The sequence below is a fragment of the Candida tropicalis genome (genome assembly GCF_000006335.3).
Source record: "Candida tropicalis MYA-3404 genomic scaffold supercont3.6, whole genome shotgun sequence".
Taxonomy (NCBI): domain Eukaryota; kingdom Fungi; phylum Ascomycota; class Pichiomycetes; order Serinales; family Debaryomycetaceae; genus Candida; species Candida tropicalis.
Genome location: NW_003020058.1, coordinates 44,597 through 59,932, shown reverse-complemented (window position 1 = coordinate 59,932; position 15,336 = coordinate 44,597). Strand labels below are relative to the sequence as shown.

At 35.4% G+C, this 15,336-nt stretch overlaps 7 protein-coding genes across 7 annotated transcripts; 3 read left to right on the top strand and 4 right to left on the bottom strand. All coding sequences in view use genetic code 12, as the record gives it.

Annotated features, from left to right (window-relative positions):
- Positions 1–222: 222 nt before the first annotated feature.
- GCN20 (putative AAA family ATPase) lies at positions 223–2,478 on the bottom strand (the record flags this gene model as incomplete). Its single annotated transcript, XM_002549969.1, has 1 exon — positions 223–2,478. One exon carries the CDS (start codon positions 2,476–2,478, stop codon positions 223–225), a length of 2,256 nt encoding a protein of 751 aa, XP_002550015.1.
- A 238-nt stretch (positions 2,479–2,716) lies between these two features.
- TTR1 (dithiol glutaredoxin) lies at positions 2,717–3,076 on the bottom strand (the record flags this gene model as incomplete). Its single annotated transcript, XM_002549968.1, has 1 exon — positions 2,717–3,076. One exon carries the CDS (start codon positions 3,074–3,076, stop codon positions 2,717–2,719), a length of 360 nt encoding a protein of 119 aa, XP_002550014.1.
- A 332-nt stretch (positions 3,077–3,408) lies between these two features.
- Positions 3,409–4,428, bottom strand: GLO1 (lactoylglutathione lyase; the record flags this gene model as incomplete). Its single annotated transcript, XM_002549967.1, has 1 exon — positions 3,409–4,428. One exon carries the CDS (start codon positions 4,426–4,428, stop codon positions 3,409–3,411), a length of 1,020 nt encoding a protein of 339 aa, XP_002550013.1.
- Positions 4,429–4,913: 485 nt separating this feature from the next.
- Positions 4,914–5,843, top strand: CTRG_04309 (3-methyl-2-oxobutanoate hydroxymethyltransferase; the record flags this gene model as incomplete). The annotated part of the gene is made up of 1 exon (XM_002549966.1): positions 4,914–5,843. One exon carries the CDS (start codon positions 4,914–4,916, stop codon positions 5,841–5,843), a length of 930 nt encoding a protein of 309 aa, XP_002550012.1.
- Positions 5,844–5,900: 57 nt separating this feature from the next.
- On the top strand, positions 5,901–6,665 carry CTRG_04308 (phosphoglycerate mutase; the record flags this gene model as incomplete). Its single annotated transcript, XM_002549965.1, has 1 exon — positions 5,901–6,665. One exon carries the CDS (start codon positions 5,901–5,903, stop codon positions 6,663–6,665), a length of 765 nt encoding a protein of 254 aa, XP_002550011.1.
- A 457-nt stretch (positions 6,666–7,122) lies between these two features.
- Positions 7,123–10,329, bottom strand: ENA2 (Na(+)-exporting P-type ATPase; the record flags this gene model as incomplete). Its single annotated transcript, XM_002549964.1, has 1 exon — positions 7,123–10,329. One exon carries the CDS (start codon positions 10,327–10,329, stop codon positions 7,123–7,125), a length of 3,207 nt encoding a protein of 1,068 aa, XP_002550010.1.
- A 2,682-nt stretch (positions 10,330–13,011) lies between these two features.
- On the top strand, positions 13,012–15,255 carry CTRG_04306 (uncharacterized protein; the record flags this gene model as incomplete). The annotated part of the gene is made up of 1 exon (XM_002549963.1): positions 13,012–15,255. One exon carries the CDS (start codon positions 13,012–13,014, stop codon positions 15,253–15,255), a length of 2,244 nt encoding a protein of 747 aa, XP_002550009.1.
- Between the last annotated feature and the right edge of the window lie 81 nt (positions 15,256–15,336).

The window sequence follows — 15,336 nt, the reverse complement described above, 5'->3', positions numbered from 1 at the left end:
AGTGAGTCTATAATCTGTTGGTGCTGCTAATCTTATCTATAAAAAGAGAAGAATAGAGAAAACAAAAAAAAAAAAAAAAAAAGAAAAACTAGAGAAACACAGGAATGGTGCACAACTAGAGATGCGAGCTCTTTTGTATAGCATTGAATACTTTTTTTTTCCGGATGTAATAGAACTTCGTATATTCTTGGAGGATCCGATTATATTAACGAGGATATAGATCTAATGTTGTTTGACAACACCAGCAATATCAGCAGATTCAAGAATATGTTTCTTATAAGCATAAATATTACCAGGGAATTTAAAGATAGTGTTATTTTCAGCAACCCAGATTTCATTACAGACTCTATCAATCATGGAAACATCATGCGAAACCATCAACACACCACCTTTAAAGTTATTTAAGGCATCTGCTAAAGCATCTAAACCTTGGGTATCCAAGTGATTTGAAGGTTCATCTAGAACCAAAATATGTGGTTGATTCAAACATAAAGCAGCAAAGGCAACTCTGGATTTTTGACCCCCAGATAACAATTGCATTTTTTGCAATCCTAATGAACCCGTGATACCGAAAGACCCCAAATGACGTCTGTACTCTTCGTCAGTCTTACCTGGGAAAGCTTGTGACATCCATGAAACAGCAGAAAGAGAAAGATCCATAGCATCAACGTGATGTTGTGCGAAATAACCAATTCTCAACCTACCATTCTTATTCACATATCCACTAGTTGGTGAATTTTGGTCCATAATAAGTTTCAATAATGTGGTTTTACCTGTACCGTTACCACCACAGAATGCAATTCTTGAATCCATTTGAACATCCAAGTTCACGTCTTTAAATAATAGTTTGCTTGGATCGTACCCAAAACCGACATCTTGTAATTGCAAAATTGGGGCTGAAATACTATCCGGTTCAGGGAATTTGAATGTGACAGTCTTTTCATCTTCAGGTGGTTCCAATACTGGTAATTTCTCCAACTTCTTAATACGAGATTGTGCTTCTTGCGCTCTAGCAGCATTGTATCTGAACTTGTCGATAAATTCTTGCAAATGTTTTCTGTATGCCAATTGACTTTCATATTCACGTCGTTGGTTTTTAATTCTTTCTTCACGGGTAGCATAGAAAGAATCGAAATTGGAACCACGATAATAGTCCAATCTTTCTGAATGTTGATGGATTATATCGGTGGCAACTTCATTCAAAAATGCACGATCATGGGATACTACCAAAACAGTAGATTTATACGTTTGTAAGTATTTGGCCAAAAATGTAATAGAAGGAACATCCAACATATTGGAAGGTTCATCCAACAACAACAAGTCTGGTTGACAGAACAATGCTCTGGCTAATGACAATCTCATTCTCCAACCCCCAGAAAATTGTTTGGTTGGTAAGTTTTGTGTCTCCTTGGTGAAACCCAAACCATATAATATACCAGCAGCCCTACTTTCGGCTTTATCTGATTCCATGTCATAAAGTTTTTCACTGATTTCTTGTAAATGTGTTTCCAAATCATCTCTTTCATTATCCAACTTCTTAACTTCAAGAGACTCTTCTTCGAATTCTCCTCTTAATTTTTCAATCTCGGTTATTCTTTCGTTAATTTTTTGTTCTTCCTGAATTAAACTCTTTCTCCAAACATCTGCATCTAAAACACTTTGCAAAGCTGGTGTATCATCACCTCTAATTTCTTGCTCAACATGTAAAATAGTGATATGCTTAGGGATATTCAACTCTCTTCTAGACAATGCACGTAATAATGTAGATTTACCAATACCATTTTGACCAACCAAACCGTATCTTCTACCATATGCCAATGTTAATGAAGCTTCACTCAAGATTCTTTGACCGTCACCAACATAAAGATCAAAGTTGTCAATTTTAATATCCTTGGACTTACCAGCACTTGAACCAAAATCCAATGGATTGATTTCCAAAAAGAAAGAATCGTAATCTTCTTCCTTCTTTTGGTTCAATAACTTAGAAGCTTCATATTTAACAAATTTATTATTACGTTTAGCAACTTTTTTGGCAATTTTTCTTTCTTGTTTCTCCAACTTCTTCTTATCCACTCTACTTTCCATTTGTCTACCAGTATGAGCAATATCATTTCCACTAGTTAACAAGGCCAATGATGAATTGATATCTCTCTTGTTGTTGCTTTGCAAGACATTGATATCTAACAAACGCTTGGAAGTATCACCAGTGAGGGCCAATTTTTCCATATTTTCATTCAATTTGTCTGACAACTGTTTGCTTAAGGTTTCAGTTAATGATTTCACCTTTTCTGAAGAACCACCTGCTTGAATCAATAAATCGTTAATGAAGGTCATTTCATCTGGGATATTAATTTGTTGTGCCAAAACACTATCTTCTGTAGAGCTGGAAACATGTTGAATATAACCAACCGCATACTCGGCCACAACGGGGTCAATAGATGGGACTGCTTGTCTAACTTGTAAACCAACGTTTGACATATTTTTGTTAATCTGATGAGTGTTTATCGTTGTTGTCTAATGCTTGAAAATTTTTCCTACACATCTTTTTTTTTCTCCCTCTCTTTCTCTTCAGTACCCTACAGATTTTGCGATCAAATAATAAAGATAGCCTCGATGATTTTTGTTCAGATAAATTACAGGGATTTCATGATATTGCATTTCCAAAATAAAACATATATAGATACTTTAACGCTAATACACATATTTATATATTTATCTATAAAGCAGCTTTGATTTTGTCGTCCAATTTGTCAGCAGATTTCAATGCTTGGACGTCTGAGTTACCACCAATGTGTTGACCACCAATGAAAACATTTGGAACGGTTCTTTGACCAGTAAGTTCTAATAAAGCTTCTTGGATTTCAGCACCATCGTCCATTTCATCTAATTCAATAATGTAAGCATCTTTGGTGATACCTTCAATGGTATTCTTGGTTGCCTTACAATATGGACAGTAAGACTTGGAGGCAATGAAAATTGGTTTGGTTTTGATCAATTGTTCAACCTTGCTTTTAACTTGAGATGAGACCATTGGAGAAGTAGTGAATAAACGTTTAGATATTAATGTACGAAACATATGAAAAGAAAAAGAAAAGGAAAAACCAAAAAAAAAAAAAAAAAAAAAAAATCTAGGTCGAAAATAGTTGTGGCAATCAGGAATAGGTTTTATACTTTTCTCCTAGTACACTAAAAAATAGGAAAAGCAACCAAAACTCGGAGAGAATAGAAGGCGAACAAATAAAAAAAAAAAATTGAGAGTGGTCGGAAATCACCACAATTTATGTATTACTAAGACGCTTTCTTTGTTTTTCTCTCATTCTCTCTTTTCGTCCTACATTGGGTGTAAGCGGGATTTGTATTGCTCGCACCGGAAATAGCGCTCTATACAAAAGAAAAACATGCTATTGATTACAAATTGGCTTGTTTATCAGCAAACAAGTCATGACCCAAAATTTCAATTGAATAGCCATCTGGATCTCTGATAAAAGCAATTTTCTTAATGTTACCTTGATCCCATTTCAATGACCAATCCAATTTGTCACCAAACTTGTTGACCAACTCTTCACAGAATTTAGCTGGGTCTTCGCAACTGACACAGGTGTGTCCATAACCTTGGATAGCGCCATTCTCGGTGCTGTTACCGTTGTGATAACCCTTGAATTCCGGATCAGATTCAGTTCCCCAATTGTGAGTTAATTCAATGATACTTTCCAATCTCGCTTGGTCGTCTCTTGTCATTGAATCTTGTTTAAAGTTTGGATCATGTTCATAACCCAAAAAGTATAATGTAAATTTGGCTTCAGGGAACTCTCTAGTAGATAACAATTTAAATCCCAAGATATCACGGTAGAATTCTAAGGATTTCTTTGGGTCCTTAACTCTGATCATGGTATGATTCAATTTGTAGGATGATGCGTCTGTTTTGGCTTCAACTTTGTTAACTCCGTGTTCAATCAATTCGATCCAATAACCGTTTGGATCCAATGCAAAGGCAATATTCTTTTGTCTTCCGTCAGACAACTTCTTTTGGAACTTAACACCATTATTCAATAATTTATCTTGGAAAGCTTCAATGTTATCAACGGATACACAAATATGTCCGAAACCACGATCTTTCTCTCCATTACCATTATTTAACTTGTATTCTGGATCATTTTCAACCCCATGGTTGTGGCACAATTCCAAAACCCCTTCTCTTGCTGACCAATTGAGGTTCTTGTTTTCTTCAGTTTCATAATTTAACATGTACAATGTAAAATCCTTGAATGGGAAAGTAGCAATCAATTTCATACCGAAATTTTCAGTATAAAATGGAACAGAAACTTTAGGATCTTTGATACGAAGACATGTGTGGTTCATTAAAAAGGAATTGTTAAAAGTAGCCATCTTGACAAAGTTTGATGATGATGTATATAATCTCTTGAACATCAGGAAAGATTTTTTTTTTTCTCTTTTTTTCTTTTTTCGTCAATGTGGTTTGCATTTATACATTTTTCAAACAATAAAAAAAAAAAGTTAGACAGTCGGAATTGTTTAACCGGAGTTGCTCTGTCGTGCATTGTGCAAGTTTATTACTAATCAGCTTATTTACATTGGTATACTATAAAATAATATAGCCGTTAAATGGCGCACTCTGAAGACTAATACGTTCCTATCAATTTCGATATTTTTGTGCTATTCATATAGTTATCCTCGGAAAATTAACAACGTTGTAGTGAACGTTTTGTGGGTTTAAAATTGGAAAGGAAAAAAAAATTGTTAGAATTTCCCTCAGCTTCATCGATTTGGCAACTTTAAAAGAGAAAAAAAATAGTTCGGAACGACCGAGGGCCGCGTATAGTGTGGGAAAAAAAAAATTGAAAAAAAAAAAATTTCAACTATCTTCTTCGTGTCTGAAAAGTTGTTAAATAAATATGTTTAGATCCACCTTTGGAAGACTGAAACGTCTTTTTTCAACATTTTCATTTGTCAAATCATCATATAACAATGTTCCTAGAAAAACACTTGCAGATATAAGACAGTTATACGACTCTGGAGAACCGATCTCCATGGTGACTTCGCATGATTTCATCACTTCTCAGTTTTTAGAACATGCTAAAGTAGATATCAACCTTATAGGGGATTCATTGGCTAACACCACACTAGGTTATGACGACACAAATGAATTGACATTGGATGAATTCTTATATCATGTCAAATCAGTTCAGCGAGGGAATGCACATTCTTTGTTGATTGCCGATTTACCATTTGGTTCCTTTGAAAGCTCTGTTGAACAAGCTACACAGACCGCTATTAAGTTGATTCAAAAGGGTAAAATCCAAGGTGTGAAGATCGAAGGGGGCGATGATGAAATAATACCAACGATTAAAAAATTAGTCTCAATTGGAATACCAGTTATGGGTCACGTTGGCTTGACTCCGCAAAAACATAATGCTTTAGGTGGATATAAATTACAAGGAAGAACCGTTGATGATTCCGTAAGAATATTCAAGGAGTGTATGAAATTACAAGAAGCTGGTGTATTTGCGATTGTTTTGGAATGTATCCCTAACAAATTATCACAATACATCACAGAAAAATTATCTGTGCCTACAATTGGAATCGGTGCTGGCCCTCATACATCTGGTCAAGTATTGGTGATTTCAGATTTATTGGGCATGAGAGGATCACATGTTCCAAAATTCGTACAACAATATGGTAACTTTCTTGAGCAAGCTGTAAACGGAATCAAGAAATACCAAGAGGATGTGAAATCAAGAACGTTTCCAAACCCAGATGCACATGGTTTCAAAATGAAGAAAGAGGTATTGGATCAATTTAAAGAGAATGTCAAAGATTTATAGAATTTATCATATACGGATTTTTTTTTGTGTCGTAACGATATCGTAGAATAACAACTGATGAAAATCTGCAAACAAAAAAAAAAAAAAAAATTGAAAAAAAAAGTAATCATAAAAGCATTACTTCTCATTTTTCTTATCTTCAATAATTACAAGATGACTTTTGAAGTTTTGGAAAACACGGATCCCGAAATTATTAGAATATTTATTGTTAGACATGGTCAAACTGATCATAATGTCCAAAAGATTTTACAAGGACATTTAGATACAGACTTGAATGAGACTGGTAGAAATCAAGCACAAACTGTTGGAAAATTCTTTTCTCAGATCCCTATTGATTATTTTCTTTCATCAGATTTGATCCGATGTCAGCAAACTTTACAACCTATTATGGCCCATCAAGAAAAGGATAATGTCAAATATACTGCTAATTTAAGAGAAAGAGATATGGGTAAGGTGCAAGGGATGTATTTGAAAGATGCTTTAGAAACTTATGGACCTGGATTCCGTAATTTAGGAGAAAAGGAAGCTGAATTATGTGCTCGAGTTGGAAAGGAATGGCTTGATCTTGTTGACCAGGATTATAGTAACGTTATTTTTTGTACACATGGGGGTGTGATCACCAGATTCACCAAATATTTGCATGAAACCTTGGGATACAAGTTGAACAATAAGTTGACGCCAGCCGACTTGAAGGTTCCATTCAACACCTCAATAACAGTTGTTGATGTGAGCAAGAAGAGCAAAGAAGGTATCATCCAGGATTTTGGAAATACCTTGCATTTGGGTGGCCAGTTTGAAGTTAAAGAACAAATGTTGAGATAGGAGTGTGATAGAGAGGGCCGAAGTTATAGACGTTGACAACAACAATAAACGATGAGTATTCTGTATGTAACCAACGTAGTCATTGGCGCATAGAGACGAGATGCGTAGAAAAGTGGACCACATGGTGCTGATCATCTCAAGAGCGTGTACTGTCAATCTACATACATTCCACGGGCTGCAAATATTAAGAAATTTAGCACCACACCAGCCAATCAATCACTCTAAACTTCTCTAGTAATCATTGGAATTTAGATGCGTTCAAGAGACTCACAAACTAAGCTGTGAAAAATAAAAAGAAAATAAAAACTGATAATGTATTATTAAAACTAAAACCAAACTCTAGAAAGAAGAAACAAAATACAAAATACAAACAAATGAGGAAAGAAAAACAATAAAAAGAAGTCAAAATAGAAGTGAATTGCTAATGTAAGGATAGAAATATGAAATCGGCCAAGTTTTACACAACCATGGTGTTGGCTCTGGAGAAGGATGCATATCTTTCGAATGGGTCGTTTCTTTCCAACTCGTACTCTGGGTTCTTGGCTTTGACGGTACGGGACCACACACGTTTGCCCCATTTCCAAGCTTCGGCTCCCAACAAGAACAAAGCTGTACATGCAAAACAAACACCCCATTCCCAACTGATTCCCTTGTGCAAGAACACCTTGGTGTTGATGACAGGAATGTACACCACAGGGAAGACAGAAACAAAACCAAATACAATGGACCAGAACAAGAAACGGTTTTCCCAAAGGTCACGAGGGTGTGTACGCAAGAGCGAGTTCTTCAAGTGGAGACACTCCCAGGCCAATACCAAAGCACACCATGTCATCACCACAAACGCAGTGGATCTTCCTCTGAACACCAAACCACATACATCGAGATTAGCACCCATGGTGTTACAATCACGACCCAAATCTCCGTTCCCGTGTCCATACACAACCACCACAAACGCGACCATACAACTAGCAGCCATAATTACACCATAGCCAACCATGTCACAAATAACCTCCCACGTGAAGATGGTATTTGACGGTGGTTTCTCAAGGATATCGTCGTCAGCAGTACACATTCCCAATCCAAGGGCCGGGGCGGTACTTGTAATTACAAGAACGAATAAAACTTCCACAGGTGACAAAGGAAAGACAGAGAATCCAGTCTCGTCGATGAAGACAAGACCAATCATAAGGTAGAAAGCCTGGGCAACATTTTCAGCAAGCAACTGCAACACAAACTTCTGGATGTTGGACGACATACGACGACCCTCTTCAATAGCATTCAAGATGGAGGCAAAGTTATCGTCTGTAAGAACAATGTCAGAGGCGTCCTTGGCAACATCGGACCCGTTCATACCCATGGCAATACCAACATCAGCTTTCTTCAAAGACGGAGAGTCGTTCACACCATCACCAGTCATGGCAGCAAACTTCTTTCTTCTGTGCAAGGCCTCGATCATTCTGACTTTGGTCTTTGGGGCACAACGCGCAATGACCAACGGCAACACAGGCAAGTTGTCGATCTCTTCGTCAGACAATGCATCAAACTCGTTTGCGGTCATCACCATGACCTTGACAACATCCTCACTGTAGTGGTACAAGTTGTGTGGCAAGATACCAACTTCTTGGGCAATGGCTTTGGCAGTACCTGGGTGGTCACCAGTAAGCATATGGACATTGATACCAGCACGGTGACACAACTTGACAGAACCTGCGGTTTCCTCTCTTGGTGGATCATAGATACCAATCAACCCTTGGAAAATCAAGTGTGACTCAACTTGTTCACGGTCAGAAACATCACTGGATCCAAGTTCTTTAGTAGCAAACGCCAACACTCTCAACCCTTGGGAAGACAAAGCTGCCATGTTTTCTTCAATTAACTTGATATCATCGTCAGTCATTTTAACTAATTTTTGTGAATCGTAGGAATCTTCGGTACGTTCACCATACCAGTACTCACATAAACGAAGAATTCTTTCAACAGCACCCTTGGTGTAGACCCTTGTTTCCTTTTCATCTTTGTAAACAGCAGACATCCTCTTGATAGATGAATCAAATGGGAACTCAGCAATATGTTCATAGTTATGGACGAGTGATTCACGACCATAGTCTAATCTGGTGGTAAATACTTGGATAGCAATTTCAGTAGCATCACCGTGGGCTTTCCAAACCATTTCTCCTAACTCTTCATCCTTGGTTTGATTAACAGTGGCAATATTGGCCAAAGTAGCAGTCATCAACCAGTCATGCATAGTTTGTGGCATTGGATCAGGGTATGGTTTGTTAAAGTCGATTTCTTCATCGGTTTCTTTGATAAATTTTGGTGAAAATGGCGAAAATTTGACATTACCAACAGTAGGATTGTATGGTTCATTGGAGTTTTGCACTTCTAAAGTACCAACATTTGGCAACCATACTTTCTTTGCAATCATTTTACCTTGAGTTAAAGTACCGGTTTTATCAGAACAAATATCATTAATACCACCTAAAGCTTCTAATGAGTCCAATTTTCTAACAATGACTTTCTTTGAAACCATAACTTGGGTACCAACAGCCATAGTAATAGTCAAGACAACGATAAGCGCAGATGGAATCATGGAAAGGGCAACACAAATAGCATAGATGGCAACTTCCTTGTTGACTCTGAACCTTTGAGAAGCCATTACAACAATGGCAAAAACAACAGCAACCCAGAACAAAAAGATAGCCAACCATGACAATTTTCTTTGTAATGGAGTACCGACATTGACCCCTAAAACGTTACCAATAACATCATAAACAGTACCTGCAGCAGCTTTACTGTATTCTCTCTTTTTAGGTTTTCTACCATCGGACTTGTCAACTTTTCGAATTAATCCATTGTTTCCTTTCAAAGATTGAGCAATGGCACCAATTTCGGTATTCAAACCAGTGGCATATACAATACCAGAACCTCTTCCTTTAGAAACAATAGAAGAGGAGTAAACCAAATTCAAACGGTCACCAACTGGGACAGGAACAGAATAATCATTGTAGACAACTTCGTGGTTTTTCAAGACTGGCAAGGATTCACCAGTCAACAAAGCTTCATCGGTTTCTAAATTCATGGAATCAAATAACCTAAGATCAGCAGGGACGGTGTCACCGACTTTAATGTGCACGATATCACCAGGGACAACTTGTTCTGCTGGAATAGTTGTATCATCACCATTTCTAGTGACTCTAGCAGTTGGGGAACTTAAGTTTCTTAACGAACCCATGGTTTTTTCAGCTTTAAGTTCTTGAATGAATCCGACAGATATATTGAGGAAAACGACAAATCCAATAACACCACCAGATATCCAATCCTGAATGGCAAGGGCAATAATCATACTGATCAATAAAACCAAAATCATAGCATTGAAAACTTGATGTGCCATAATCTTACCGTAGGATATTTTATCTCCATCGCCTAAATTATTGGCACCATAAGACTGGAGTCGCGATTCGGCGTCATGAACTTGTAAACCATCTACTATATTTGTACTGAATTCTTGTGCAGTCTGGTCGACAGTCAATCTATAGGCTTCGAATGTTGGTGCTGGGGATCCGTTAGTTGTTTTTTCTTGCATAGATTTATCTGAAACTGATGAATCTGTATTTACACGCTCCCGTGGTGGAGAGTTTATTGATTCTTTTGACATTGACATTATATATAAATATCAATTCTTAATTACTATTTTGGTGGTGACTTTAAGATTGATGATAGTGGTTATAAAATAATGAAAAGCTGGTTGTAGAACAAATTAAAATAAATATATAGCTAATATGGAATAATGGATTATACTAATTTTCCTAATTCTCTGGATATGTGTGGTGGGGGATGACAGTGAATGGAAAGAAAGACAAAAAAAAAAATAATTGTGTAAAGTATATTAATGCAAGATAAATGGGAATGCTAAGAAGGAGTTTATTAACAATTTAATGAAAATAATAAGAAGTATTTAGTTAAACAAGATCTTCAATATTTGAAAAAACAAAACATGAAAGGGGAAACCCAATCTTATTTATATTCACACATCTTATCAAATCACTTGCTCCGCCCAAATATTGGTGGTGATAAATTGCTTTGTGAATTTTCCACATTATTCATGCTTTGCTTAATTTATTTTAATGAGTAGTTGACTGAATTAAATTTAATTGGCAATCGTTCCGATATTTTCTTAGCCTTTGATTGTTACATGAATACTATAAAAAAAGAAATGATAATGTAGCTTACTTTTTTTTTTTTTTTCTTGGTTGCACATTTTCTTGATGCCTGCACGGTGACCTAATGTTTGCATTTACTAGGACATTCGTGCACTGCCAAAAATAGACTTTGCAATACGCAGTTTGATCTTTCGAATTGTATGCAGGTGATAGTAAAAGCGTCTTGCTTATATGAAAATCAGTCATTTTTTTTTAGTATTGCTAAACGTCTCCACCCCACCCCCTCGTCCGAAGTGAGTACTACGTTTCGGATTAACTATTATTGACCAGTATCTAATAGGTTTTAGAGTTGACATAATGTTCATGGATTCACCTACAGCATCAAGAAAAGGATAATCTTCTACAGGGTGAAGAATAATACTAATAATACTATCATTAACTTCCCTTGTATTCGTACCACGTGCACCCACAGTGTAGATTCAGCCACATCTTATTGATATCGTCTGACACTTAATTTTTTTTTTTTGTTCTACCCTCCAGGAATTTGTGATGCGCGCCGTAAATGACAAATCGAATTATTCATTTTTTTTGGTAGCACTTCTACTACAGTAATGAAAGTTGCTGTTGCTTTTTATTGATGAAATACCACACCAGGTTTTCATTTGTCTTTCAGATATTGGATGTAACTACAGTTTATAAATGTGTGATCTAACTTAGATTCAGATTTTTATGAGGTATCCTTTTTGCGATATTGGTTGTTACAATTTTTTTTATTCATCTTATTTCTGTTGCAATAGGATTTCTACTATTTTTTTTATCTGTTCACTAAATTGAAGGTTAGATTTTCTAATATTGGTGATACTTGGTTTTGTGTAACTAAATGCGGTTTCTATTTCTTTTTTCTTTTTTATCAGTAGATAATGAGGAGTCGTGTCATGTGGTCACGTTAAATATTGGAGATACTAAACAAATCAGCCAAGAAAGGACTAAGAAATTAATTATGCTTGGTGTTTTTTTGCAGTAAAGAATTTCTTAGCATTCTCTCCCACACGTTTACACACGCTTATATAGCCTTATTTTTTTATTTCCTTCCCTCCTAATTATCGGCTTTATTTAACCTTTACAGAACTGATTGTTCCGGGATGTCTAACTTCTGATAAGCAAATCTAGAATTACTCAAACTTAATGTGTCAGATACTATGAGATTACTTGCATGGAAACATTTTGACAGATGGAATACTTTTGTATGGTAGGGACGATCGCCCTACCAAGTTTATCACAGATGTCAATCCAGTTGGCAGCTCTTGGTTCAATTTCTTTTTTTTTTTTTGTTTCTTTGAGATTCCACTGTAAATTTCGTTTATTGATATGGTCTTGAGAAGATATTGAACCAAGCAATCACTTCCTTGATGCCGTTTCATCTTGTATTGAAACTGAGTTTGGTCCCAAGAAAAAAAAAAAGTATGTGCTCTCTTTTCTTATTCCATATCTTCATTGTATTATATATTCCTTTAATTTTTTCTTTTTTTTTCTTGTCATTCTGGCGTTATCTCTGTCATGAACTGTAAGGCAATTGGTAATTAATTTTTTGTTGGCGAGGGGAGAGTCGGGTCAATGGTCGTTTCAATTACAATCAGATAATGACTTCTGGAGAGTAGTATCTTTAGTCCGAAATGAGGGGGCGAGGAAAGATCCCTGTGCATTGTTTTTTTGTTCTTCATGTTGTTGTTTTTTTACGACAAAAGGACCTATGCTTATTTTTATTGCAATTGGTTACGCACGTTTCTTTATCTCATCAATGGGTTATTAACCTCGTGTGATCATTATCTCCGTTGCAAATAAAAGCTACCAGTCTTATTAGATCACAGATAGTATGCAATATTTAATCTTGTTTTAGTTCACCATGTTTTTCCCCCAAACATATGAAAGTTCAAGGTATAAAACTGGAATTAGAATTTCAATGGGGCTATAAGTGGTCGAAACGAAAGAGAGAAAAAAAAAATAAGAACTCCCTATCAACGTTTTACAACAATCACAGTATGAGAGAGAAAGAGAAAGACAGAAAAAAAATCCTCCAACAACAGCCACGAAACGAGGGAGCGAAAATTAAAAGAATCTGAAAAAGTTTTTTTCAGGTCAACTGAAACTCCCTTCTACAAATCTCAACGATAACTAAAGGAAAAATGGCATCTAATTCGGATAATGAAATTATTGAATTGATAGATCAAGGGAATTATAATTATGCACAGACTTTGTTGGCTAAAAAAATCGCCAAATTCCCACAGAAATCCCTTTATTATGCATTACAAAATAAGATCTTTTTAAAGATGGGACAGAAAGATTTGGCCATTAAGAAAAATATCGATCTTATGAATAAAGTTCCAAGTGATCCATTAACAATTGAGATCATGAGTGAGTTTTTTGAGGAAATTGGTAGAGAAAAGGAATCAAGTTTGGTGTATGAGAATGCCATTAAGAAATATCCTGTATCTGCTGAAAACTTGTGTATGAATTGGTTTGAAAATTCAATTGCAAAAAAAGACTTTAAATTGTTCAATAGAATATTCATGTATTTGAACAAGAACAAGAAATCAAGGTTGTACACTTTGTGGTATGCTTTTAGTTTCCACTTGTTATTGAAAGAAGGTGACAACGAGAAGGAGAAATTGTACACATCTTTGGGTAAGAAATTACTCGAAGGCTTACAACCATTTGAAAATGTTCAAGAGGTATATACATATACTTTATTCCTAAACAGTAAAGAGGTTGAGCATGTATTGCAAGGTATAGAAATGCCATTAGATTTGGAATTGAAACTCCTTTATATGAGGTCAATGGAAGAAAATGAAAGTTTTACACAATTGCACAAGTATGCTGAAGAGTTACTTTTCAAGGACAATTTTGACGATTTTGATACATGGAAGTTGTGGATCAAGTCTGGTCAGAGAATTGGTAAAACTTTTGAGGAATTGAATAACAAAGTAACTGACTCCACTAGAAACTCGTTGTTATTGAAAATTGAACTAGACAGACTTTACGGAAAGAATATTGACAACAGTATCCAAAAATACTACAATAAATTCAATAACAAATTATGCTGTCATCCCGACCTTTCTCAGTATGACTTGCCAGTATCATTTGTCGATCAACTTAAGGAATGTACTCCAGATAACGCCCAGTTGATAACAATTGTTAATAATAGAAAATTCTTGAACACCAAGGACAATTGGGATGTTTATGAAAAGTATTCTGTTTCGCAGGGTGCAGAATTTGACAATAACCCTGTCAACGAGTTGGCCTTAAGATCAATACTAGCCGACTTGGATGGATCAAATGAAAGTATTATACAAAGCATTATCATAATAAATGAACTACTCAAACAAGACAAATATAATTATAGGTTAAAGTTGTGGTTGATGAAACTTTATTCAAGATTGAACACCGGTGATTTGATTTTCCCAATTTATAACGGGTTGAAAATTAAAATGGTTCAACATGAGACTTTGAATCATTATTTAACACATGTGGGTCCATCGAAAGATGGTCTCAAAGGTTTTGTCGACGTTTTCCGTTTCTACCTTACTTCAAAAGAAGAGATGAAATACACTATAAGACAAGGATTTGAGAATGGTGTCTTTAACAAGCTTGAAAGTTTTATTAATTTTGGAAAGAGAATTGAAAATTCAATTTCCTTAAACTTTACCATTTCTAAAGTTCTCCAAACATCATTGATCACCGGAGATGAAGGATATTTGAATTATTTCATCAACTATCTTCTTGACAATGAGAATTTAATCGTGTCTGAATACACCGATAATCGCGACTTTAAATCAGAATGGAATGGATTGGAGAATACTGGTATTTTGAGTATTTCGTTGAAAGACAATACTATAAAGTTGAAGTTGTTGATATATTTGATCATTTTCCACCCAGGTGACTCGTCTAAGTTGTTTAAATTGTACAACAAGATCACTTCTAATGAAAAGTTAACTGCATTTGACAATTTATTGTTCCGATTGTATTTCAATTTATTGAAAATTACAAAAATTGCTACATTAAATCCACAAGAATCACAATCTTTGTTCAACTATATACAAAAAAATTTAAAAATCGATAAATTGAAAATTCTTATACCAGAAAATTTGTTATCCAGTGAATTGAATGAAAATTTGGCTAATCTTGTTGAATTTACCAAAGTTGTTAAATTGCTTGCCAAAAGACGCTCAACAGCAACCTTGAATCAATTACTTGTTCAAATAAAACCATTGTCTAAAGAATTTAAAGATTTGAAACTTGCCGAGAAACAAATTGAGTTGATTGATGAAATGAATTTTGAGTTACCTTTCCAAATTGACATGGATCCAATCAAACAAGAAATTAAACATTCCATAATAGACTCTACAAATATTCTTTTGAATAGTTTATAAATGTAATTATCCTAGTTTATCGTTTTAAAGTTATACCTAGACTTGCACTCATTTGATTAATTTTAGTCAATGCTTGCGATA